Source organism: Sitodiplosis mosellana, unplaced genomic scaffold (assembly GCF_009176505.1).
Source record: "Sitodiplosis mosellana isolate CC-2019 unplaced genomic scaffold, AAFC_SMos_1.0 Smas_scaffold_6197, whole genome shotgun sequence".
NCBI lineage: Eukaryota > Metazoa > Arthropoda > Insecta > Diptera > Cecidomyiidae > Sitodiplosis > Sitodiplosis mosellana.
In genome coordinates this window covers 2,632,583-2,659,680 of record NW_022601438.1, presented here as the reverse complement: position 1 = coordinate 2,659,680, position 27,098 = coordinate 2,632,583, and the positions used below count along the sequence as shown (strand labels likewise).

General features: G+C 36.2%; 2 protein-coding genes across 11 annotated transcripts in view; one reads left to right on the top strand and one right to left on the bottom strand.

The window, feature by feature from the left end:
• The window catches only part of LOC129577237 (potassium voltage-gated channel subfamily H member 6), a 101,664-nt gene that overhangs the window by 61,878 nt on the left and 12,688 nt on the right, over positions 1–27,098 (top strand). For 6 of the 8 annotated variants that reach the window (XM_055463931.1, XM_055463925.1, XM_055463930.1 and 3 more), the window contains 3 exons: positions 16,399–16,645; positions 17,119–17,300; positions 18,994–19,014. In XM_055463931.1, coding sequence (XP_055319906.1) covers positions 16,399–16,645; positions 17,119–17,300; positions 18,994–19,014 — 450 coding nt within the window. The remainder of the gene's footprint in view (positions 1–16,398; positions 16,646–17,118; positions 17,301–18,993; positions 19,015–27,098) is intronic. The other 2 variants (XM_055463932.1, XM_055463927.1) reach the window with 1 other exon arrangement.
• On the bottom strand, positions 21,868–24,281 carry LOC129577240 (uncharacterized). 3 transcript variants are annotated; one of them, XM_055463936.1, is made up of 4 exons: positions 23,891–24,281; positions 22,722–23,817; positions 22,513–22,607; positions 21,868–22,335 (listed from the first exon to the last, which is right to left on the bottom strand). In XM_055463936.1, the coding sequence occupies exons 1-4, from the start codon at positions 23,927–23,929 to the stop codon at positions 22,048–22,050; spliced, it is 1,518 nt and encodes a 505-aa protein (XP_055319911.1). In that variant the 5' UTR covers positions 23,930–24,281; the 3' UTR covers positions 21,868–22,047. The 3 variants fall into 3 exon arrangements, with proteins under 3 accessions (XP_055319911.1, XP_055319910.1, XP_055319909.1); XM_055463935.1 differs by having other exon boundaries at positions 22,513–22,655; positions 23,891–24,280; XM_055463934.1 differs by having other exon boundaries at positions 22,513–22,658; positions 23,891–24,279.

Below are 27,098 nucleotides of genomic sequence, written 5' to 3'. Positions count from 1 at the left end.
CACATAGAAACTTCCAAACAGATCGTCGGTATGCACTTCATCAAGCTCTTTCTATTTCAAATCATATCATTGGAATGCGAAAAATTGGAATTTACATTCAACTTTTCTATTATTTTTTCGTTTTGAATTGATATAAAACAAACATTCCATTTGATTCTTAGAAGAAAAAAATACCACCACACCTTGAATACAGCAGAAATATTTGCAATTCCAGCGGTTGGACAATTTACATAATGTACAGTGCGCATGAAATACGTTCACGCACAACTAAAAAAAAAGGCTCGCGTTATTGGTGAATAAATTATAACTGAACCATAAAATATTAATTCCATTAAAGCGACAGAGAAATGAGAATGCTAAGGGATATGGGTATAACGGTATAAAGTATAGGGTCTGTTGTGTACTTTTTATGAACATAAAAACCGCCCTATTGAAAAGAAATCACTCAAATTTCAACACCTGAGCTGTAAAATTATATGATTGCAACCAATTCACGCTCAATTATTGACACCTTTTACGTCACCAATGGTTGAGAAGAAATGCGTATTTGGAAGACTTCCATAAAATGTGCAACAATTTAATTAATATCAAACGATGGGAATATAAATTAATGATAAGAAGCTGTCGACAGCAGGAGGTAGAGCGGTTTTATTTTAAATAATGTTTTGGATATTAAATTGATGTTCATTGAGTAATGTAAATGGCTAATTGGCAATCGCTTAACACTAAAATCGGTGGATATGATTGGGATAAGATTTGAATATATATGAAATCGAAGCAACACGTAATTGATACTTTAGACCGTCTAATTAAAACGGTCGTACATCGCATCAGTATCGCAAATTCTACGACCGATGGATTATAATGGAAAATCTATTGTATAAATCATAACATGCCGACCGCAATATAAACGGAGCATACACGTGCAATAGCTCACCCCAATAATAACTGGAGTATATCTAATGAGTCTATGATTATGCACGTTTATTGATTGGAAATTTAACACGCGCACACAGTGGCTACACTTACTCTATTGTACATAAAGCGGTTTCATTCACACTTTTAACAATAGCGTAGACTGGGAGCGGGCTTATTGATGTCGTTGTAACTAATACCATCCCTATCCTGTTGAAATTAGTGTGCGGATTTGAAATTGTCAGCTCGGAAAGCGACAAACAATCATTAATATCAAATAGTCTGGAAATTAATTCCAGAATGAAAATTAATTTGATCCAAAATGAAAAAGATGGGACTGGTGACGTTCAATAAAAACATCAATTGAACCAGATGCGATGTTTGAGGAAATTGAAAGATACGACCAAGAAACAAAAGAAGATGAGCATTTCTATGCTGGGTTTTCCATTTCATTTGTTGGCCACTTTTGACAATTCCACAATTATCACATTTATTTTTCGTTTCGATAGAGAGTTTCATTGTTCCAATAATACAATTTGATTCCAATCTTTTTCGAATTGAAGATATTTCCTTCGATTCCGGAGAGAAAAAATGAAATTTCGAATGCTCCTCATGATTTTCAATGAAGTTCAAAATATCTTTTATTGCAATCGCCTTTTGTCCAAATAAAACTAACTACATTTCCGTATGATTGTCAGTTGTTCATATCAAATGTAGATGATGCATTTTTCTGAAAATTTAGTCACATATTTATATAATTTGGTAAAATGTTCCGGATTCAACAAGAGTACGCTCCACCCAGTGCCATAAACCATTTGAGGCTGCACTAGTTCTGGGAATATGACATTTTGAAGAATATTTCCATTCCACAAATTATTTGCAATGCTTGTACAATGTACATGCTCCAAACGAACAGGTCGACCAAATGATTGTTTGATACGGGGAACTTATTCAAAAACTAAATGTTCAAGTTGTGGCACAAATTTATTTAGAATTATCAAAAACGCTGGATAAAAATCAATGCCATACAATTTTGTTCTATTCGATTAATGTACTGTTGTCGATTGGTATTACAGAGTTACACTCGGCTGTTTGACAGGTATTTGAATGCAAAATGTTTTAAATTGGCTAACAAACCGAATCAAGCAACGTGATGAATGCGCACAATTGATCGATGCAATTTTTTGAACATTTTTTCGGATGATTTTGTCCATTTCGCTGATTCCAATAAAATCATCGGAACATCCCAAATGCCTGACCTTTTCTAATTCCATCTATTGTGATAATATTGGTTTCGCTTTGGGAAATGCAACATACATTATACGTGGCTTAATCAGTGGTACAACATTTATTTATGTCAAAAATGGAAAATATTCAGCAATGGATGCCCTAATGGCATCTATTCGGTATAATTTGGATGTATAAGTAGATGCTTTCGTCATAAGGTTTACCCAATTGTTGGAAATGATATTTTAAACGTCATTCATAATTCAAGTCAGTCATCTTCCGATAGGGACAAAAGCAATGCAAACTGAACTCCGAACGGTTTTGGATTTGCTCGAATCATTTTGCATATTGCCATTGCGCTTCACTGTGTTGATTTATGTATTCAACGATTTTCGGCACTTGTTGCAGTGTAAAATCCAGGGGTTGGTTGCACAAAAATTTATTTATATGAATTTCAAATATCAAATAAATTTATCCGATATTTTTCATGCGTCGTGTTGTTCTAACGCATTTGCCAGCTATTTATTGCTGCGAATGAGATTTTCGTTTTGTTCATAACGGTAAATATAAGTTCCATCGCTTCTCAATGATCTGACAATAAAGTTCGTTTGTAGCGACATTCGTTTGGAGCGAAAATGTAATACAGAAAAGTTGCGGGGAAAAATGTCGATGATGAATGAGCGGAAAAGTCATAGCTATATAAATAACTGTATAGTAAACTCTAGTGAACTATATAGCTATCTCTTTTCATTTGACATTTTTCCACGCAACTTTTCTGTATTACATTTTCGCTCCAAACTACTCAAATATGGAAACTACTCGAATCACATGTTGATTTGTTCTGAATTTCATTCGAAATTCCCGGAAATCAGTGTTATGTGGGATACTAATAAATTACAGAAGCGCTTATCACTAATCAAGCTTTTTATCACAATACTACTTTGATTTATTGTAAATATACTTATCACAATAGCGAATGCAAAATACACTCTCGAACATATCTAGAGTAAGTTTAGCATCTCAGCGTCTATATAGTCTCACACAGTGTGAGTGCTAAATAAGCAGAAGAGTCACCCTGATTTAACCTAGGTTTTGTCATTTTGTCTATATCATGTACGAAAAGTGAGCCGTTGAGAGAAGCCACCAGCCAAATGGGCAAACAAATTCAAAACCTTCCCAAGAAGAAAAAAAAACTTACACAAGTACAGCAGTTCAAGTGCATGTACGTGTGCCCCAAAGAGCTCATAGCCTGGAGAAGTACTCGCAAAGAAGCTAATGAAAATCATGAAATTCTGCAAATTTTTTCTATTAACATTTTATTTGCATGTATAACTACTATGAACCAGATGCCACGCGAATAACCTAAGTCTTCCCATTGCCAATTGGAAGAGAAGTTTATATATCAGCGAAGTATAGGATTTGGTTCAGATTCGGAGAAAATTCTTATTCGCATCGGTTGTTGAAAATTTTACAGTGTTTTTTAGGTCAAATGTTTCCCTTTTGATATTTTTTATTTTATCATGGTGCGTTTGGACGAAATTAAAGACGTTCCTGACAATATTCAGGCTGGGGAATGTGACATAGTCTCAATGAACGATGAATATGATGGCTACAAGCTTCAAGTGCTTTTTCATTTAAAATATCACAAAAGTTGTAAAACATATATTGGCACTTATTTGATGCTCTACGATGGCAGCATTCAACGGAGTGCAAGCGCATGTATGCCAACGATAGCGATATGAATGTTGAATTGTAATTGTCTGTATGAAGAATTCTCGCGCTGAAACTGAATTTAATTTCCGTATTCTTCGTTCAATTTCAGCAAAATCGATGACGTAAATTGCATTGAGATGGTTTTCTCAAGAGAGTTAAGGGGGAAAAAATGACGAAAAGAAAAAGAACAGTAGTTTTGACAGAAGCAATTTAATCTTGTCTCATCCATTATTCATTATTCATTATCTGTATGCATTAGATTTGATGAATGTTGTGCTGAAATGTCTGATGTGTGATAATAATTGGGATATGAAGTTTTAAACATGTCTAAATTAACACCCTACGCTTATTATTAATGTTTGACAATATCTTCTGCAGCTCAAATCATAACATGACGAAATTTCCGTTTTGTCAAAATTGCGCTGCTTTTAATGATACCCATGTGAATGCGTGTATTTCGTAATATTTTATTAAATTACCCATATGAATTTCCCAACCAAGAAAATGAAAATGGATAAACGTGTCTTCTCAACCAGAACATTAAAGCTTGATATCGGTTAAGCTTCATGAAACACCATATACGCCAATACCTATGAAATTCGTCTACTCGAACATTCCATTCTTTCACAATCTCAATGTGTTTGTCTAGAAAATAAAAATCAATCAAAATCAAGATATATCGAATCAAATCTAAGGTGAAAGCACATTGTTCCTAGTTTTGTTGTGTTCTCATTGTGGGTTAGCTCATTCACCGTATTTGACTGTATACGCCCAAGAGAAACGGCCAATATGTTTATACGCTGTCTATCCGCCGAAAATACACTACAATGACGCTTATTGGACGCCGAATTCAATATATATTCTAGTGTATTTTCGGCGTATTCTTCAGCGTGAAACATATTGAAACATATTCAGGCGCCCGCTGATAGCCATTAATGCATTCATTGATTCAATATGTTTCACGCTGAAGAATACGCCGAATATACACTAGAATATATATTCAATTGGGGCGTCCAATAAGCGTGAATATATATTGTAGTGTATTTTCGGCGGATAGACAGCGTATAAACATATTGGTCGTTTCTCTTGGGCGGTCGGAAACGAGCATTGATTTCACAAATGTTTGTTCAATATTTCCTTTTCTAAGCGCGTCCCAAGCAATTGTCTGTGCTCGAAGCAAACGGAAATTAAATGACACATATAGTCACCGGTTACGTATAAATATATCACATACTTGTATGTCATCTGAATTCTTTCTTTTGTTCGACAATGAAATTCCGAACCGAATTTAAATGGATGAACGATGAAGCAGATGTGACATCGTAGCTGCGCAATTAGCGATTTAATACAGCTGGCGCCCTCTGAAATTTCTGTGTACAGTGTACCAAACTACACACAATGTGTATGATTTGTTGTTGTAAAGAATAAAAGCAGGGCATTCATCGGAATTTAATTTTATTTATTTTTGACAATGCGTTAATGAATAAAATGTGAATGAATCTGCGCGAAAATCAAAATTTTAACCGACAGCCACGGTTATTGTGACGCAAATGATGAATGGAACGGAAGTGTGGCCTGCTGTTACGTGGCGAAATCAATATGAATTTGAATGATATGAGACCAGAGTGCTATAACCAGTGGGTGCCCGGAAGTTTAAAGGTTCAACACGGATTCCGAATCGAATGATTCCCGTTTGGATGTGGCAGAGACGGCCGTGGTGATGATGACGATGCCGAGAAGAAGAATATTTTACGAGATCATTCGATTGGAATGCTCGAAAATAAGGTTATCGTTCAATGATTTCGTATTTATCAGAAGCATGTGCCACATCACATCCATTAAACTTTTATCACATGAACTGTGCTTGAATTGACGCAGGATATTGATGTTCCACCTGTTCAAACTATATAGAATTCACACACTATCATTATTATTGGATGCGTTGTGTCAGTGGGCCATTGAATGGCTGCTTTTCATGTGTCCCACGCCGCTTTCACCCATTATTTGATTGACGATATTCTCTATCAGATGTATGACAAAAATTTAAAGCGCAATAGGCCTAAAAAACGACGCTTTGTACCCAATTCGTGGTCTCCGCGCTCGGATGTCAACATAATCAAATATTTATCTATCTAGTTTTTTTTTTCTTTTTCACGCGTATTCGTGACCTCTTATCCCAATAACATCTTATTCCATTTCATGTATGTGTACTCACTGATGTATCGCATTCCCGATGTGTTAAACGATTTTGCACGATGTGTCTCTCTCTCTCCCCAATGTGTTGAAAAAAAGATACACATTTATTGTGGAAATAAGCCTGAAAACACCGACAACACCATTCGAACCCGTCGGCTAATGAATTAAACACACTATGGCACGAGCAAAACGGAATGCATTTACAGATATAAGCATTTATATTATTGGCTTCACTAGCATAGGAAAAATAAAACGAGAGAGGGTTTAGGAATTGTTGCCACAATGTCTACGGATACTTAATATACCTAAAAAAATGTGCACATAATATAAGCAGGTTCCAACGTTTATGCGCCGTCCGTACGGTACCTCATAATGCATTGCGGATGAGTGAGCAAGCGAGCAAACGAACGAACGAAAAAGAGAGAGAAAGAAAGAATGAGGGTGAGTGAACGGCGGTTGGGCTAGTGCGCGCCACTCTTGTGCGCAACGTTGCCAAACGCACACACACATATATATATATGAACACAATGAAAATTCAAAAGCTGCATTCACAGTGTTTGTCGATATTACTCATTTCCACCGCGAATGTCGGTCGAACCATAAATATATTGCCGGAACAACAAGAAGACAGCCAATGACATCTCTAAACCAACTCATTGAATCATCGAATATTTCGAGCAAATTTTTTCAATCGTGTGTGGCTTGAGTTGAATATAATCAACTTTACGGCGACACTAGCAGCTTCTCTGCACACATATCGTAGAAGAGAGTTAAAAAATCATAGTATTTTGGTAAATGCATCGAATATCCATTGCAAAACATCAATATGTTTTGGTTAACGCGTAGTAACGGCCCACAGAGAAGCTGTTAGCGTCACCGTAAAGTTGATTTTATTCTAGTAAAGCCACACACGATTAAAAAAAGTTGCCGAAAAATTCAATGATTCAATGAATTGGAATTGAGATGGCATTGACTGCTATGTGTCAAATGACCTACATTTGAAATGTATTGTGGCACTATCGCTATGGGTCGAACAGATTCGAAAAGTTCTCACCAATGTTCAACACACAATGACAATCGTATCATTTTTCCTTTAATCCAATGCTATTTTCTTTAACTGTCGTTACAAAAGCCGAAATTTCAAACCGAAAAACTTGTGGATTATAACGAGTTGACCCGAATGAAGTAAAATATAAACACCAAATTTGCCTTTTGTCATTCAAATGAAAATTGCGTGCTTTGAATGAAAACAAAAGCCTCTGTTTTTCATCGTGGAATATCTGGGTTGGGGGCAAAATCAATGGAAAATTCGCCAAAAATTAAATGAAAATAGCTCAACGTCTATGGGAATTATTGAACGCTTAAAAGGAGCAAAACGGAAATGCTGGTCACTTGGATCGAAAGGAGATACAGGCGGAACATTCAACAACAGTATGCGTTAATAATGCAGAAATACGCCACATTACATTGAGATCCGCAGGTGAAATATTTCACTTGAAAACTTTGGGGCAATCCACGGCGACATAAACAAACGAACGAACGGGCGCACTCATGCAATTTGTTGTGAAGCTATGCGAGAAGAAAAATTAAAGGGAGAAATCGTTGTTGAGCATTCAACGTATCTGTTCACAACCCCATCACATCGTAGAAGCCTAGTTGCCTGTATTGGCTCTCGCAATTCACTCCAGCCGATCGTGTATTCATTTGCACATGTTTGCGTTCGAACCGAAAAGCGAATACACAATTTTTCTTTATGAAACCCAAATATAACGTTGGATAGTTAGGCGAAACAGTATTGCGACGACTTCGTTCGTACGAACAGTCCCAGTGCGCGCTATGTGTGTATGCTATATATATAGTGATATGAACAACGCAGCAGAATGGAACGAGTCCTGCTACGTCTACGATTCGGAAGAGCTTTTATGGTGTGCAGCACAAACAACATGGTACATAGACACACACCTATGCGTACATTTTTCCTCTCGTTCCAATTCCCCACCTCTCTCTATGTGTATTCCACTCGCCCATATCGTGCATTCTTTGTTTCGATTTTTTCATGTGTATATAAGCGAAATATGCTCTATCTGAAAACGATTTTCGAGCCACTGTGTGTGCACGAAAGCACATTTGTATTGGCGTGCGTAGCATGTGGAGTCCTTAAATCCGCTGAAATTTTATTTTTCTCTCTTTAAAGTCTTGTGTGTGTGTATGTCTCTCTCTCTCTCTCACTCGCTTGCTCGGCTCTGTGTACGTTTCAAAAATTGTTGCCACATACATCGAAATATAGAACGGCAGCAGCCGCAGCCAGTGTGAGCACAAGAAAAGTATAACACATAGTGTGTGTGTACTGTGTATCACCACATCACATCGCATCGCATCGCATCGTAAACGGAGAATTTCTCAATCAGTTTAGCGTCAGCTATGGCATGACTTGCACCATCAAAACCAACTAGTAGTTTCATTTTTGTTCAAAGCAATTATTGATATTATTACAAACGGCGCGAGACAGAGAGCTGTGCTGTGCGTCCCTTTTTTTCCTCTGAATTGCCACGAAATTTCGATTCGAATTCGCTGTGCACTGTGTGGTTTTGTGAGATTCTAAGCATGAAAATTGATGAATGTCGGGCGAAAAATAAAAATCGAAAATGAAGACATAGAAAAGAGGCGTTCAAAGAATGCACACAGGACATTTTATCGGACCTCGACTATAGAGTAGCGAGTTTGTGCGTGTGTGACGTCGTGAATGCCCTGTAATTCATAGAAAACTCACAAATCTAGCAATCAAAACAGTTTCATTCTTCTCTCGATGTTAATAAAAGGCGAATATTCAGCTGTGTGTGCAAATTCAAGATGACAACAGCAACAAAAAATTGAATTGTTGTTTGAACAGAGTGAAAAGTGTCTGAATAATAGAGATTCCCTCAAGAGTTTTGTGTTCTGCGGTCAAATGAAACAATTTTTTTTTTCTGACAAGGAACAACAACACATCGAGAAATAAGATGAAGAAAGGTTTTTTTTTAAATTTCGTGATGGTGATGTAGCAATGCTTCATTTTTATCGTTCACCGTTTGATTGAATTCCGAGAAAGTCTACACAGCTCGCATTATAACCTATGGTCGAGAAACCGTTGCATTGACAAGTAAAAATTCAAGACAGGAAAAATGAAACAAGAAAGCGCGGGTGTAAACGCAATACAGCATCTTTGATGCGGAGAAACAAAAGCACAAAATCCATTTGAGAGTGAGAAAGTGAATATGTGCGCGTGTCTGCAAAGATCAAATGTAAACAAAAGCAAATAAAACTAGAAATGAACAATGGCACTGTTCATACAGGAATAAACACAAATTGTTCTGAGCTGCGATGTGTGTTTATCTTCGTTCGACATTTTTCCACTCTCTCCCACGAGAAATCACAGGGAAAACAAATAAATAAGTAGCAAAACGATGAACCGAAACTAAAGTGATACACATCGACAACGTTAATATTTTTTGTATGATTCAACGACGACGACGACGGCGACGACGACGTCGACGACGACAACAACAACAACAACAACGGTGCTCGACGATAGCTAGCAATCATTTTACATGAACCTGCCTCTCTACGTTACCACAAACACAGTGTGTTCGTTACTCTGTAACAAAGAAAAAAAGGAGAGCATACTAGGCTAGAGAAGGCACACTTTGAACCTGGCGACGACATGTACTTTTGCTCAACGACTCTGTTTGCGTTTTGATTTTGTGCATTTCTATCGTGACAAAAAGTGTTCCAAATGGAATTCCATAACTATGAACAAAGCGACTAACTAGGCGACTGAAACTAAAATATAAAGTGGACTGATGCCCAATTGAAGGGATGAACATAAATATAACCATATACATATGATGAACGGTTTCCAAATCTACTATTTTACAGAGATTTCATTACAATTACACATCTTATCCATTTAATAGAAATAATTTGAAGAAGAAGAAGAAGAAGAAACAGAGAATAACAACAGAATTCATTCTTATTCTAGTGTTTGCGTGAAAGCATTGTTTTTTGCTTTTTCGAATCTTCAACTCTCTCTCTCTTCTGAAAAATTACGATGAATCTACGTATGAAATTCTAAATGTGATATCGCTTTTGCTGTTTGTAACTCATTCTCTCTCATATTCACTGTGTGTAATATTTATAGACGAAACAACAATAATAATAAAATTATTTAAAGCAGAAAAAAAAGGAACGGAAATTTTAAATTAGGTTTGAGAAGCGCGATCGGTTCAGTGCCTTCACTGACATTCTATTTAGTGCTGTAATCGATATATACATATATTTACAACGAAAATGAACAATTTTCGGAAGAACGAAATACAACACACACACACAAATACATACACAAAAGCTGTAGCAACAGCAGCAACAACAGTGAGAACTAGCGCATAAGTACTGTGACTGAATTTAATCGGAAGTGATAGCACACAAAGTGGATTATTAACATGGAGAAAATGCAAAAATCAATTTGATCGATAAATTTTAACACGACAAAATAGTATAACAACCAAGATTCAGATATGAGTTTTCGACACGATTTCAACGGTCGCCGAATACGGAACAACCGTACGATGGTGGCAATGTGAATACTCACCATTCCGGAACAAATAGCAACAACAATAACCAAATTGACAGTTAATTTTATTCGGCCTCATCGCAACATTTTTGAGCGCGTATGATATTGTACACTGGCTCATTGAAGTGCCTTTTACCATTTTTGACAACATTGTTCAGACGTTAAAGGAAACGGAAGCAAAGTGGAAAATGTATGGTCGCGTCCAAACACAAATAGAATCTCAACTGAATTTATTCAAGAATATCTTGAATATACATATTTCCATGTCATTTTACTCTACATATATCAAATATGATTTTCTCGCTTTGTCACCGAAACGAAAAATAGTTCAACAATGCTTGGTCGTTTCTCTTCTTTGCCTACTGCACAACACTTGGATGCTTGGTGATTAGTATCATATGGTGTGCATGGAAAATTACGTTCATTTTACAATACCAATTTGGATTTCGAGACAAAGAACCGCACGTGTCATATGCACTTAGCCACGAACCGACGGCAATGAATGTGTTTAGAAAATATATTGCGAATATTTTTTTCGAAGATGCCTTTTTGTTGTGTACATCAAATAAGAAAGAAAGAAAAAAAAACATGATTTATTCAATTTTAACGCAATCACAAATGTGAGAGTTGATTCGCTATCAGTAAATTGATGATAAAGAAGGAATAGAAGAACAATTTCGAGTATGTGCAAGTTCTGCTCATATTCTTATTGTACACAACATTGTACCCAATACCATTTTTGCATAATCACTTGAATTTCTTATAAATTTCTATCTGAAAATTTTGGCGCAAATGTCTCACAAACAGACCTCGAATATTCTAAAAAAGAAAACTATAAAGAAAGTATTATGAGTTCCAGATAATCCTGAAACAAAGCGCACCATACTTAGTTGAGCATAGTTTCTTCACTTAGCGTCTGAACATTGATTTATATGACGACGGGGAGCATATTCAAAAGTAGTACACTATCATAACTTTCCAATTGATTGCATTTCATTTTATTCCCGAACATCAGCTTTCTCAGACGACAACGAGAGCGATCGCGCACAACAATGCCAGTTTACGAATATAGTTGGCGTTTCTACAGCGAAAACACACAGTTTATATCATGTAGTGAAAGTTAAAAGACCACGTAAACCAATCAAAGTCGAAGTATAGACAATCAGTTTCACGTCCGATTAGAGTTGTTCTTTTTTCTAAATACATAGAGGAACTTATCATCGTTTTTTTTCAACTATGTGGCTGCTTTCATAATATTATGCTATAATCTATAATAATTGCTCAACGATTAAGACATTTAAAGTCATTCAAAGCAATCGATATATATCAACTAAGTGCTGTACGACAAGAAGAAAAAACTAAGTTTTTACCACCACGAAATGCATAATCGGTTCATGCATACCGCATTTATGTCTATTGAATTCGTTTTGAAGCAACGCAGCAACGAAACTATTGTAAACCATAAAAAAGTGCAGCCAGAGTAACTGCAACCACCTCCAACCGTAAGATGGATATCGAAATAAAACGAGATGCACACGAGCCCAGGATGCAAACAAATAATGAAACCGAAAATTTGCCGAAACTAAAGAATTCAATGCCAACCATCTATCCAAACGATTATGATTTTAATGCGATCAGTGGTTTCGGATTCAATACGACAACCAGTCGCAGTTTTGTACGACCAGCGAAGTCGCTCGGCCAAGAACATCGCAATATATCCGTTCCGAATAGTTTGAAGGTGCTGATGATTAGTTTGATTTTTTTTCTGTGTCGTTGACATTTGATATCATTTGGTGTGGCAGCATGCACGAAGAAGAAGAGGAAGAAGATGATAAAAATGACAGTCACGATTCAATGCAGAAGACGTGCACAATATTCGCTCGAACCATGTGATCAATATTTCTGCATTGGAATAATCCAGGCAATGTAGAATTATTTCTACCATAAATTGTGCCGTTGACAGGAAGAGCATTTGGGAGCCTACTTTAGCTATTTCAATTTTCGTTATGAAAAGAAAAAAAGAAGGGAAAAAACGCGTTGATATTATATTCATGGGAAATTATTTCAACACTATTCTATCGTTCGGTTTATTTATTATTGAAATTGGAAAATTACATTCGGACTTGTGAAATTGAGAAATGGCGCGGAGCGTCAACTACTTGAAGCATTTGTTATTGATGTATAATTGTATGAACTTATGAGACTTTTCTCTATCTATCTCTTTCTCTGTCATTCGCTTGCACCAATTACGAATAATAGCATTTCGGTCACGATGGAACTTATGGTCCGTGTTCCCGATTTATAATATCAACGATGATTTTCTCAATCCATTCGAGTGTCATTCAAGCAAATTTCCTGCAATGAATTTCAATTCTTTTTTCACTTTCTTTTTGAAAATTATCGCTTCAACGTTCATATGCAAATGCTTCAGAATGTCATGAATTGATGTGTAATTTCCCCAGAATGCCGAAGAAATGGGCTTCGATGGTGATGAGAAATATGGCCATTGAAAGGAGATGCATCGTCATAATCATACTTGAATAATAATAACTGAGGGAGTCGATCGAAATGAAATCAATCGAACCGAATTGTTTATTCAGAATGTGATTTGATTTGTGTGGCATTCAACATGTGTGTTCAATCAGATGGTATAAATACATCCGATTGCCTGCTGCAATTAGTGTTCATGTCATATCGGTCCTCCGAACAAGCCGTATGATACAGCGAACGCTTGAGTGTTTTAACGACACAATAAATTGAACAGGAGTTGATGCACATCGATTTTCCTCACTCGTTCAAATGATTTGTCACATGAATGGCAAAGATTTGTAGTATGCACTTTATATGCAACGTTCAATTGCCATCAGCGTCACCACCGTCAACATTATTAGCGGTATTTAATCTCTTGACACTATTGTTTTTTTTTTTTACTTTCTATCTCCTCGTTGGCACTTTGAAACCGCAACTTGTGGTGTGTTGCAACAGCAAAACCGAAACCGGTGTGTAAAAACGCCATCAAAACTGAATCACAAACACACACACACACACACACCGGACAAAGGCGCCAAGCACGGCAATTAATTTCATTTTTATTGACCTTGGCCCATTTATTCGATAACGATCAAAAGCGCCCAACAAATGTCCAAGCAAGAGAAACAGAAAAAAACACCGTTGATAATAACGGAATGCACACAATAGTGATAGAAAAAAAATGTGGGCTTGAACTACTTTGGTATAAACGTGTGTGTGCGGAAATCCTGATGAAACTTGAAAAGCTTAATGAAATATTCAGAACGGCATGAATAAAATCGAAAAATGAATAATTCACAATGAAATGTGTGAGAAGTGAAATAGTTCGTATTAACAAGCGGCGGTAACGACAAAACCTAATGCAAAAGGGCACATCGTGTGCATGCTAGATGCAATAAAATTTGATACACACACACAGTACAATTGGCACATTGAAAAAAAAAAAAATCGTGACAGCCGTTCCTTTTTTTTCTCTCTTCCCACATGCAACGTGCGCGTACACACCAAATGAGAAATATGTCACGTTTCTCTTTCATTTCCCATACTTTCTCCCACTCCGAAGACATATTGTGTGATACAATCGTTGTACACTTTCGACTCAATTGTGTTGTTGTTTTTTTTCCCTGTTTGGTTTGGTTTGCAATTGCGATGTACCACATGCATGTTTTTTAGGTGATTGAAAAATGGTCTAGCGTTCGGTTGAGCAGTGATTCAAAGAGCAAAACCATAATTGAAAATCATGTATCGACAAATCCCAATTTGAATTTGAATGGGCTCAACGGAGGCAAATCAACACAATTAGGACAAGAGGTACCAACTTTTATCTTTCATCCAACTCATTTCAAATGATAAAAACAAACAAATGATCGCGGATTTTATGTGAAAAAATAACGAACAATCCAAGAATTTATCATGAGGTGATAATGGTCGTATTTTCGGCTAATTATTGACAACACCAATAATATGATGGATAGAACCAAGAATAATAATTAACTAAAATACCTACACCCAGACAATTTTAGGCTATGATTGGTTGTGATTTTTCGTTTTGAGTATTTGAGTTGCAGATGTCATTAGTAAATTAGTCTACGAATCAAATTCTTTGGAAAAGCTGGATTTGATTATTGATCGAGAATTTCAGAATCGATTTTCAAAACATAGTTATTTTGATTTGGAGGACGTAATGCATTAAGACGTGCACTATCGCTTTCTATACTCCAAACTATGGTGGAAATTCCAAACGTGTTAAATTTGATTAAGAATAAGAAACAAAACATGCACTATTTAGTTACAAACGGCCTAAAGGCAGATAAAATCTATCAAAGTAAATATTTATTAGGCATATTTTTTTTCTTCTAATTACTTTCGGAATTTCAACCATAGCGTACAGTTCACTATATGTTTTGTCAAACTGTCTATATGATAGATGCGGATTATCTTTGTTTTCGAGCTTTTATCTCTAGCACGCAATGTCATGCGTTCAAAAAGGTCATTCAAAACGAAATAGACAAAAACGAGTAAGTTTTAATTAGATTAAAAAGCGGGAAAAATCACTTTAATAGAATGATAAAGGTTCGTCCGTAGAGATAAAAAGAGAGTGTGTGTATGTGTATGGTTGGCTTTTTTCCATGGAACAGTGTACATCGTGAGTCGGTCTCAAGTGTAATGTTAAAAAAACATACACAACGTCACTGGTGTACTATGTGGTATTAGTATGGAAATCCTTTTTACAACTAACGATTTTGTTGGTTAGTTACGACCGACAGCAACATGCTATATGGAAAAAGTGAAACAGCTCTTTTTCTCCAGAGCTTACACCACCGTCGTGGCTCTAGTGCACGGATCGAGAAGGAAAAAAAAATATTCATGATCAAGAAGTGATTGAAATCTTTTTTTCCCGGTGCACACACAAATGCCACAAACAAACGGTTTGCTTATTGCTTCAAGTTGAAGCCTTCAACTTTTATCTATCATAATAATCAATAATCAGATATTATTCGGTTCAGTTATCTCCATCCACCTATATCATTATATCGACAACACGAAACCACCGGATTCGTTTCCAGCACACAATGTGCATGAATGTGGAAAATGACGCGATACCCTGTCATATATTTGTGATACACTCCGATGTTTCTATAGATACGTTGTATTTTTTTTTATCGATGTGTCCTTTATCTCATTTTGTTTAAAATGGCGCTGAACAATAATCTTGCAAATGAACAATTCATCAAATTAAGCAACAACAACAACAAAAAAACAAGTAAAAGTCAAACAATTTTTTGTTCAATTTATGGTTGCATTCGTGGAATTTTTCCGCTTGACCAATGAATTTTAATTAATTTTGTAAAATTCATGCAATATTTGTCATGCTCCGATGAATATGCATAAAAAGTATTGGATAAAAGCCACTTATACGTTCATTTCTAGGAAGAAAAAAAATAATGAGCGTCTATAAAAAGAACAATTTCTACGTAAATTTTGGTTTTTGAGTTCAAAAAAATCCGAATTCGAATGAAACGTACCTTTTATGAATTCACCGAATTTATTTTTGATTGATGAATTTTACAAATAATTTCAATTTGGAAATAATTTTCAAACTTTTATTACGTATTACTGTTGGCCAATTATCATTTTTTTTTTCTGCCAACAGCGTAGACTTGAAATAAATTAATCATATTAAATGGTTTTTCACTTTGTCATTTCAGGTTTTGTCACTTGGCGCCGACGTACTTCCAGAATATAAACTGCAAAGCCCACGCGTTCATCGGTGGACCATTTTACATTACTCACCATTCAAAGCAGTGTGGGACTGGATTATTCTGATATTGGTTATGTACACGGCCATTTTTACACCATATGTAGCTGCATTTTTACTAGGCGAAGCTGAATACAATCAGAAAAAAACAAATAGATATATAAATACAGACCCAATTGTGATAATTGATTTAATTGGTAATTTATTCGTTTTGTACTGTTGTCCTTATACTGTATTCAATTTAACTAGGGGCTTCTGATTGAAAATTGACAATTCACATACATTACAAAAAATCACAGACAATTGCACACAATTGCACATGCAAAAATTGGTCAAATTTATGTACTAATGACGCAAAATGCAACTGTTTGTGTTGTCCTTCGTTATACATTTGAGTGTGTGTATTGTTTCAACTGGCAGTAATTATATTGTGCGTCCATTCACAAAAAAAAAAACTGTGGAATTTGCGAGTCAGAGTCAGAAGCCCCTTGCAAATTAATAAGTGTGTTAGTGCTTTCGATTGGTCACTTGTTTCGACTGGATCGGAGCTGAGTTCAATGGGGAAGTGCGACACACAGTATTTATTTTGAAAATTGACACTGATATATTTCGAACACATGGAAAATAACACCTGTCCCAATCGTTTTTCTTTCTCGTTTCTCTTCCATAGTTGATGTAACATTTGTGATAGATATTCTAATAAACTTTCGCACAACGTTTGTTAATGGTCAAGATGAAGTTGTTTCGCACCCTGGTCGTATAGCCGTCCACTATCTAAGCGGATGGTTTCTCATAGATTTAGTGGCAGCCGTTCCGTTTGATTTGCTGCTGGTCAACAGTGATACTGATGAGGTAAAATTGCCAACATTTCTACTTATTTCATGCACAATGCCGTGCAATCTGATGTTATAAATTAAACGAAAGACAAATTTTGATTGCATCGACATTTCCACATTTAACCAGAGCCACCGCTTGGAAGTCAATGAGTGGTGTTGTTTTTTGTGCTTAACTATCTTGCTTGAACGAAGAACTTTTCCTCTTCAAATTCCATGAATATTCACATAATTCAATCTAGCATTCATTCGGAATTTGCATTTTATGTGTAAGACTTTGAGTGGTTCTTCTTGAAATCGCTCCACTCCGTTTAAGAATACTCTTTAGATTGTTTTAGATAAATTTTTCACATTCAAGTGGAGCATATGTGAATTTAGAGATATTATTTGATTTTATTTTCACATACCACATGAAAATTGATACATTTTTATACCGTAGTGACAATTTTTAAACGTATTTCATTGAAATAATTGGACAATTCCTTATCTTATGTTTATAAAAAAGGAATGCATTAGATAGAAAAGTGGTTGCGACGCGAGAACGCATAGTCATAGGATGCATTATTGCACTAATAATCAATATGTTTTCTTGAAACGATGCTTTGAGAATATTTAAACTTTACTCAAATGGTTCAAAGCATACGGATGATTTCATCTTCATGATGGAATTGAAAAAATTGCACTTTCAATTACTCATATTTCAAATGGATGAACACATTAGCATTTCCGTTACATACAATACGTATTCCTCCACCGTACGCATTCCTGCATCGGCCAGGCAACTTGAAATCGAGTTGTTCTGCACAAACTTTTAGTAGCATCGTTTGTGTTGCACCACCGAATCTCTGAACATCTGTACAAGAGGAAATGAACAATGTTCCTTACTGCGCAAAATTTTTAGTGGAAAAACGATTTTAATCTGATTATTGGCCTCCATGACACAGGAATCTATATTTTACGTAACAGAAATGCTCATGTGTGTACATGTGCAGTCCATAAGGGAAATATGCATCCATGTCAAATTTATTCATGAACATTATTTTGGTGGTTTCATCAACTGAATCCCTATATTTCAATTTATTAGAATAGACATACAAATTGATTTTTCACATATGCAAGAACAACCAAAACATGGAACAAAGGATAACTGGGTGAAAACTTGTATCAAATCGTACACAAATTTTAGGAAGAGAATTCAAAAAGATAACAAGGGTTGCACGCAATAACGGTGTGAATGAAAATCGTCTTTGTGTACGGTTTTTCCTCAAGTCGTATTGTCCATGTTGCGGCTCTCACGTAATATTAGTTCTTCGGTGTTGTTCCGTGTGATATCGAAATGAATAATAGCAGCAGTTATAACCAACTTTCCATTCAAAATCGTAGCAACAATAGTTCATAGTTGTGTGGTTTGTTGTCTTCTTCTTTGTTTTTTTTTTTATTCAATCAATGTTTAATTAAACTTTCTTCATTCCATATTTTATTTCGTGTAATTAAAAAAATGCATCTTCTCCATGGTGGCATCATTTTGATCTTGGTTGAGAAACGTTTTGTTTTTCTTTAGTTTTATTAATCCGATTTAAACTACTTTTCATGTAATAGTATAACATTGTAAAACATTTTTTTCGTATTAACAATTGGGTAAAAGTTTTTTTTTCTTTGCCTTTGTGTAATGCCATGCTTAAATAATAAAATAACCTACGTTTTTCTTACAGCTTGGCCTGGATAAAGATGAGGTACTTAACATATTAGACAATCCTCAGCAAAATAATTCAATTATACCACAACTTCATGCAATAGTTTGAACACTTGCACACTCTATCCCTTTATACATACTAATTTATAGTTTAATACCTCTCAATTATTGTTTAAAAACCCAATTTTCGTATCGTTCTTCTTTAAATTATTCCCCCCAGCATCAACAAGTTGCAATTTTTTGGTTAAATGTTCGCATTTATCTAAAAATGAAATTTTAAAGCAACACACTGAGCTGACTGCATCATTGGTGGGATCATTGATTGCTTCACCCAAACTAAAATTTACCAAAGCGTCATTTGAATGGTTGATCAGATTAAGGAATATCGATTAATCGTGAATAACGCATTGTACCGTCTGACCGTGGAAATTCTCTTTCGATGATTATTGCACTTGACATAATTGGAAAATGATTATTAGTGATGTACTTATTCTGAACAGGATAATAATTTGATCAGATTACCATACATTATGACTATGAATCGATTTACGAAATTCCATCTATATTCATTGAAATTCAAAACATCTACACACTCGGTAACGTAGAGAAGAAAATCCAATCATTAAAGTACTAAAAGTATTGCTCTACCAATTGTTTCGAAGGAAACTTAGTTTTTGCATTTGTTCCGGAGTATTTTTTTTATAATAAGATATTTATCAATGATTTGCGAAATGAACGAGGATGCAGACGGAATTTCTATTCTATCTTCTACTTTAAATGTTCACGTATTCTCCAACTACATGATGCAAAACTCATGATATGCGTCATTCGATCCCTAGAGTATGCTTCATCTCGTCCATCTTTGCGATGACAAACGTTTCCGATGAAAAGTTGAATTTAATCACTGTTTGCTTGTAAAATATAAATAATGATGTTGAATATTCTGTGGAAAGCGTTGAGAATGATTATGAAAAGAGTGCGTATTTAAATTTCGCATAATCATTAGCACGTCCAGTTCCGCATCTGAGCTTTGAATTTTGAATGGCAACAATGCAAGCATGCCATCCACTCAATGTAGATAGCTGGCCAATAGTGTGGTATCTAAACTTAATAATGTCACATAATCGACTTGAATTCCAAATAATTTACACTTAACAATTTATTAGAAGCGTATCCACAGCCGATTCCATTTATGTGCAGACGAAAAGTCACACGTGCAAATTATTTATGCGAAAGTATGAATGTAATCAATTTCTGTTCGATGATTGTTGTTATTGCTTCGAAAATTTGGTGCTATGTGACTATAGATTCGGCTTGAGAATTGTGCAAACGGATTCCGAATATGTGTGTGCAACGTACATTCGTATAGATGGAAAATTTATGAATTTATCACACAGTTGCGAAATGCCAAAATCCACGTTTACCTATCTGTTGGCTTAACAAACTATATAATCAAAACAGAAAATATCGTTGACTGAAATACCTTGTGCTGTTCGTTCTGAAAGCCATGACCAAAAAAGCAGCAGCAGCAGCAGAACCAAGCAAACTGAAGCATTCTTGATAATTTCAAAAACACGAAACACACATCACATGCCATGAAAATGAATTTTACAAGCGCGAAAGACGACGACGACGACGAAGTAGAAGAAAAAGCGAAAAAAAAAAACTATCTGTAATGTACACATTGATGATGGTGGATGCTCAACAAATCATTCCGTGTCAAATATTGGAATAAACGACAAACGGCCTGTAACGAGGACATTGCAGAACGTGTTCGTACGATTGCAAATGATTTGTACTTATCGAGTTTACTAAAAATAGCCAAGAGAAACGAAGTTGACCGGAACAAAAAAAAAAAACACCGAAAACTTTGGCCAAAATTTATGATGCGAGAATGTTTTCGTTGACATGGTGGTTTTTTTTTCCAAAGCACACTCAGTGTTTACTTGACCCAAATTTTGTGTGTGTGTGTCCCAGTAGCGAAGTAAAAAAAACCCAAAAGCAAACATAAAGCATAACGATGAAACCTTTAAATCAAAACGTTAATAAGCCGCCCCGTAAAAAAAAATGAGCAAACTGATTAAAGTTTTCGCTTGATTGATAAATTGTATCATTTCACTCAACGAAATCAACACAGTGTGTGTATATTTAGTAGCTATTTGCTATTTACCCGAAACGTTGTAACGATCAAGACGACGATGATGAGTGATCGTTTACCTATTTTTTTGATGTGCTGTGTACTACATCGTGTACGTGCTAAGCACAAACAAAACCATTTCTCTTTAATTGCACCTTAAAATGGTTAACAGCGTGATGCCACAACGGATTTTCGGTTATGGCGGGCAAGAGAGAAATACGGTGCGCGAAGAAAGCAAATACGTACAAACACAAATATTGATTGTCTGTATGGTTCTCAAATCAAATATTGTCTATGCCGAATGACTGACTGACAACGAAAAAGAGAAAAAGAAGAAACACAAGTTCAATGCATAAACAACGGAAGGATTGAAGTAATACACAATACAAAGAAGAAGAAGAAGAAAAAAACCATAACACAATGGCACATTAAATTGACGGTGGCGATTATAGCCGGCGGAGGAAAACCGTAACCGATTTATCGAAGGCTGATGACTTTGTTCATCATTTCAATGCAATCAAATTACACACATACATCTTGTACGCTCGTTTTCCGATCACCGTCTTATCACTTTGACCCATGGTTATGATGCTGTTGACATTCATCATAACGCATTAAGACCAGCGTATGATTTGTTTTCCTCTATTCCCAGCGCACATTAACACATTATGACACGAGACATTAGATTCCAAAATGAGCTACCTCGAAACAATGGCTCGAACATAATCGAGACAGACACACACAGAATTTAAATGTTTATTGTTTGAAAATAGATTTATTCGTTCACTTCGTTTGCATAAGGTTCTTATAAAATCTTCCCAATAATTTTTCTATGATAAATTACATAAATATTCGCTTTCCATACTAATACCTAAACAATAATTTTTATTTTATGGCTAAGTTTACTTGGAAGTGCACATTTTGGTGAACCAAAATTTACACTTCAATTTCATTTTCGCCAGTTTCGTTGGTTTCATCGATTGTTGTGGTCGTTTCATCGTCTGTCTCTGCTGGTAATGTTTCGGCTGTGTCACTTGTGCCATTTGTATCGTCTGAATTGTCAGTGCTTTCAGCTGCCGGTAATGTTGGCGATTCGGTTGTTGTTGTGGCTACCGAAGATTCGGTCGTCGATGATGGCAATGATAATTCGATCGATGGTGGAGTTGAAGTGGACACACTTGTTGCTGAACTTTCTGTTGTTGTTGTTAATGCACTCATTCCAATCTATGAATTTAATTTATTCAATATTAGCTCGAAAAATAAAATCATTTAGCGCGACAATTCACTAAATAGAAATTTATCTCTATGGTCTATTTTTGGAATTGGCGAACGTGTGTTCTGTTGTGTTGTGCACAGAGATTGCAATTAATTTTCACTTCTTTTTTGTTTTTGTATGCTTACCGTTGGTGTTAATCTGGTTGATGCCGTTTGTGAGCTAAGTTCATTTGCAACTGTTTCCGAGTCGGAAGTGCTCGGAGTCGCCACCGTAGTTGAGTCTAAGCTTGGTGTTGTGCCCGTTTGTTGATAGACGGTCGCCGTCGGACCTGCTAATGAGAATAAAATGAATGAACATTTTCATTCACAGAACATTTCATGCATTGGCAATTTACCTGGCGGTGTTGGTGGTAAATAGATATTTGTGTTTGGAACAAGTGGCACAACATTCGTTGGATACGGCTGTAGTCGAGGCGGTAGGCCATAGATTGGTGGATAAGTAGGTGGCCCATAAGCGTTTGGTGGATTCAATGGTCCATCCGTTGGGATGAATGTGTTCGAAATGAATGAGGCAGTAGTTGTTGGGGCGCCATAACCTGGCCCCGGAGTACCATATACTGAAGCAGGTGTTCCATAAACGGGTGGTTGCGTTTCATAGACGGTAGATTTTGTTGCAAAACTGAGTGCTGGCGTTCCATATACTGGAGCTGGCGTTCCATAAACGGGAGGTTGTGTTTCATAGACGGGAGATTTTGTTGCAAGACTAGGAGCTGGCGTTCCATAAACTGGAGGTTGTGTTTCATATAACTGCGGCTGTGTTGCATAGCTAGGTGGTGCAGTTCCAATTATTGAAGGAATCTGTGGTCCTCTTGGTGGAAAGATCGAATTCGATGATGGCTGATATGCTGATGGTGGTCCATAAACATTATGCCCATTGTCTGACTCATTCGTTGGGTTGAATACGTTCGATGGTGGTGGATAATTTGAATATGTTTGCGGTTCATAATTTGAATTCCATGATGGCTGATATTCCGGCGGTCCATAAACTTTATGCCCTTTATCTGATGGTACCAGTGAGGTTGGGTTGAACGGATTCGATGGTGGTGGATTTGTGGCCGGTTGATAGTTTGGCTGGCCATAAAAATTGACTGGTTCGTTTGTTGGAGGTGCTATGTTCGATGGTTCGAATAGGATTTGAGGTGGTGGTGGATTTCCATAGGTTGGGAATGGAGCTGGCGCACCGATGCCAAATGGTTGGAACGGTGAACCTGTTGGCGGTGGCTGTGTCTCAAATGGCCTGAACACTTGTTGAGTGGTCAGTGCTGGAAAGGCGTTACGAAATGCCGCGTGCAAATGCTGACTAAACGGATTAACAATGCTTTCATGTAAGCGCATCGTTCCAATAATACCGGTCGGGAATACCGGCTGTGGATTTGAATAAAGTGGTCCATTTCTTGCGAACAATAACGCACCAAATGGCTTACTTTGAACCTATAAATGTGGAATACTTTGCGATTTAATACACAACATTGGTAAATTAATTTTCTTTTTCAAACACTATTACCTGAATGGCAAGCACACAAGTTATGAATATTCTATACATATTTGGATATTTCTAACGAACTGCACAAGGAAAAAAGTTATCTCGAAAATACGTTTTTCTAGCTACTGATCTGTTCGATCAACATCGAATGATCACTTTTTTCACGTTTGACTAATTGTGGCCTCGCTTTTCACCGAACAAAATTCATCAAACTGAAGCAAAAAAGATCAAATATTAAAAATCTAACTCTCGTCACACTAAACGCCACTGAATTTTCGACTGTTCATCAAAAGCATGACCAAATGCCTTATATACGATTTCGGCCGCTACGCAAACCAATACACACAAGCATTGAGCGCACTGTGTGTACAATGAGATTGGTCCTCTCCAGTTTTGTCAGCAACATCTCTCCAACACACAACTTCTTCGCTCTTTTTTGTCTGTCTCTTTTCTTTCGTTCTGTATTCACATTGTCGCTTACACCGACAGCCACATATTTGTGATTGCATGTAAACATGAATCTTGACGCACTTGCGAACAAGTGTGAAATCAAATTGGAAAGATTTTTTTTTCTTTCGGTAATGTTAATGTTAAGGTTGAGGTTTATTGCTTCGGTAAACCGTTACTGCCATCTCAAATGACACACACACACACATACACACACCAACAAGCTAATATCACATCGGTTGGGCTTAAGTGAATTTTCTCTCCGGTTATAGTTATTCGCGCGCGCGCGAGCTGCTTGATGATTCATCCTCAAAAGCCTCACGGGGTAATCGACATGTAGATACAACAATGACACATGATTGATACAATATTTTTGTTGGAAGATTTTATCATCGTAGGTGATGTTTAATTTGTGAATGTCGTCCACCGTGAAGTAGTCGGTAGAAGAAGAAGAAGAAGAAAAAACAACCAAAAACACAACAGAAGAAAGAAGAAAAAGTACGGTAATTCGATGTTATCGCCTCAAAACGCAAAGCTATGTGATGCTCATACAAAATGATTGTTTAGATGCGAGCATTCACATTTGCGCGTGCGATTCGTCATTGTTACACAGTTTTTGGCGAAATGTATGTAGGACTCAAGTGAATATTCATGTAAAAGAAGAAGGAAAAAAAACAGTCAAAGCAATAATTTCGAATCACACACCAATTTGTGTGTACTATGGCTATGAATACATAGTCTAGCACTGAACCCACCGAATGAGATAGCACAGAATAGAATATCAACGAACAAATGAAACCGGAGAAGGAGAAAAAAGAAGAAAACAACGACAACCGCTCCAAACGTGAACAATTTAATGACTGTACATCAGGCACAATAAAATACTCATGTGATTATGTGGACCGAGACACACGATCTCTAGACAAGACATTGTTGAACATTGGTAATGCGGTTCCGACACAAATAAAATAGAATGTAATCACACTTCCATTTGGACCACCGACATAATATGCTTACGTTGTATTTCATTTGCCCCGTTCAATGAGAAAGTATTCTGACACAATTAGAGAGATCCATAAATAACCATCAAAGCAAATGATGCGCATGAAGCATAATCGCTTTGAATGCGTTCAAGCGCGCTCGCACGCGCACCAAATCAATCTGTAATCGTTTGAGAACCGAATGAAGAGCAAAGATTCTTTGTACACTAGAAAAGAAAAAAAAAACCATTCTATTCTCAAGAGAAAGAAAATTCTGAATAAAAGTAGCATCAACCATGCAATGGGAATGACAATAATTCCGGCAGTGAAAAGAAGAAGCGACTCAAACGTAGATTTTTGGAACAACTTCAGCGGGCTTGAATAGAGATCAAAGACCGATTATTAAGATTCTACACATATTCTAACGGTGACTAGGTGGAAAATTCGAAAATTAAATATTTCAATCGTATGACAAATGAGCGATAAATTATGTATGCAAGATATGCATAGTGTGCTACAACACTCACTCATACACATCCCGAATCAATGTGGAGAATATGATTTTACACAAATCGTTTACCTAATCTCACCGTCTTAAGAACGTACAGTTGATTTATAGGCAGATTTATTCATGATTTACTATTTCGTAATCAATACCGGACAATCCAGCAGTTTGCTCTGTTTTTCATCTTCGATCACAGATAAAATTACCTAAACATTAAAACTGATTTGTTACATAACTTGGATCAGCCCAACTAATTGTTTTCCCAAGCTTTTCAATGTCGTGCTGCACGTTTTTTTTCTGCTGTTCATTAGGCACCATACATAACTTTCTTGACATTGGGTGTCAGATATAAACGTTATTTCTTAAATCTGAGTGTGCTGGACGAGAAGCGGCGTATATTTCATTGCAACGACAAACGATTCATTCATTGGTTTACAATATTCGATTCGATTCCAAAATGATGGAAAAAGTTTATCCAAAGTTAACGACAAAGATTATAAATGGCCGTTGTGGTGGCCGTATCGGCTCTGAAATTGGAAGAATATATATTCATATACATACATACATATTTTTTTTTTCTTTCCACATCTATTTTGATAACACTCAGCCGAGCATATATATATATTCTAAGTTCAGTGTTTTTAAAGATCTCGTCTGGCGGCTACTTAATGAAATGTTTTCAACGATAATTTCACAATCGTACCGGCGGCTTGATTACCGTTATTTGAATGTTTGCGTTCGTTTCAATGGTAGAAATGAGCTTCACTTCAATGACTCCAGTGGTTATGCAAACAACACGCACCTGATGACTAAATCATTCGCATTGCCATTGTCAGAATGGTGCTTTAGATGTAAAAATGAATGTATTTTTTTCTCTTCTTCGTTGAAATGTAGTGAAATGTAGAAATGGAATGTGTTATTTTTTCTGCCGTGACAAAAATATCAAACTCCATAAAAACGAATTAAAGAATATGATGAAATCTTCAGTCGGTTTTTTTTCTTATTTTGTTGGTGTTTTTTTTTTTCTCGTTTTCTCTCAATGATGCTGATCATTTTGCAATGAAACTCAATAACAGAATAGATTCACGTCTCATGTTATTATGTCCATCATCTGAGTGTTGACTCAAGAGTGTTGAGTGCCATTAGGTCTTTTTTTTGTGTCAATATTTGAATGAATTTAATTTGTATGGGTATTCAACTGATCATATCATGTAATTGATGGGATGTACCTATAAGTTAAACTCTCTGGTGGTTAAATTAACAAACGAGATTAATCCAAAGCGTATTTGGATCGAAT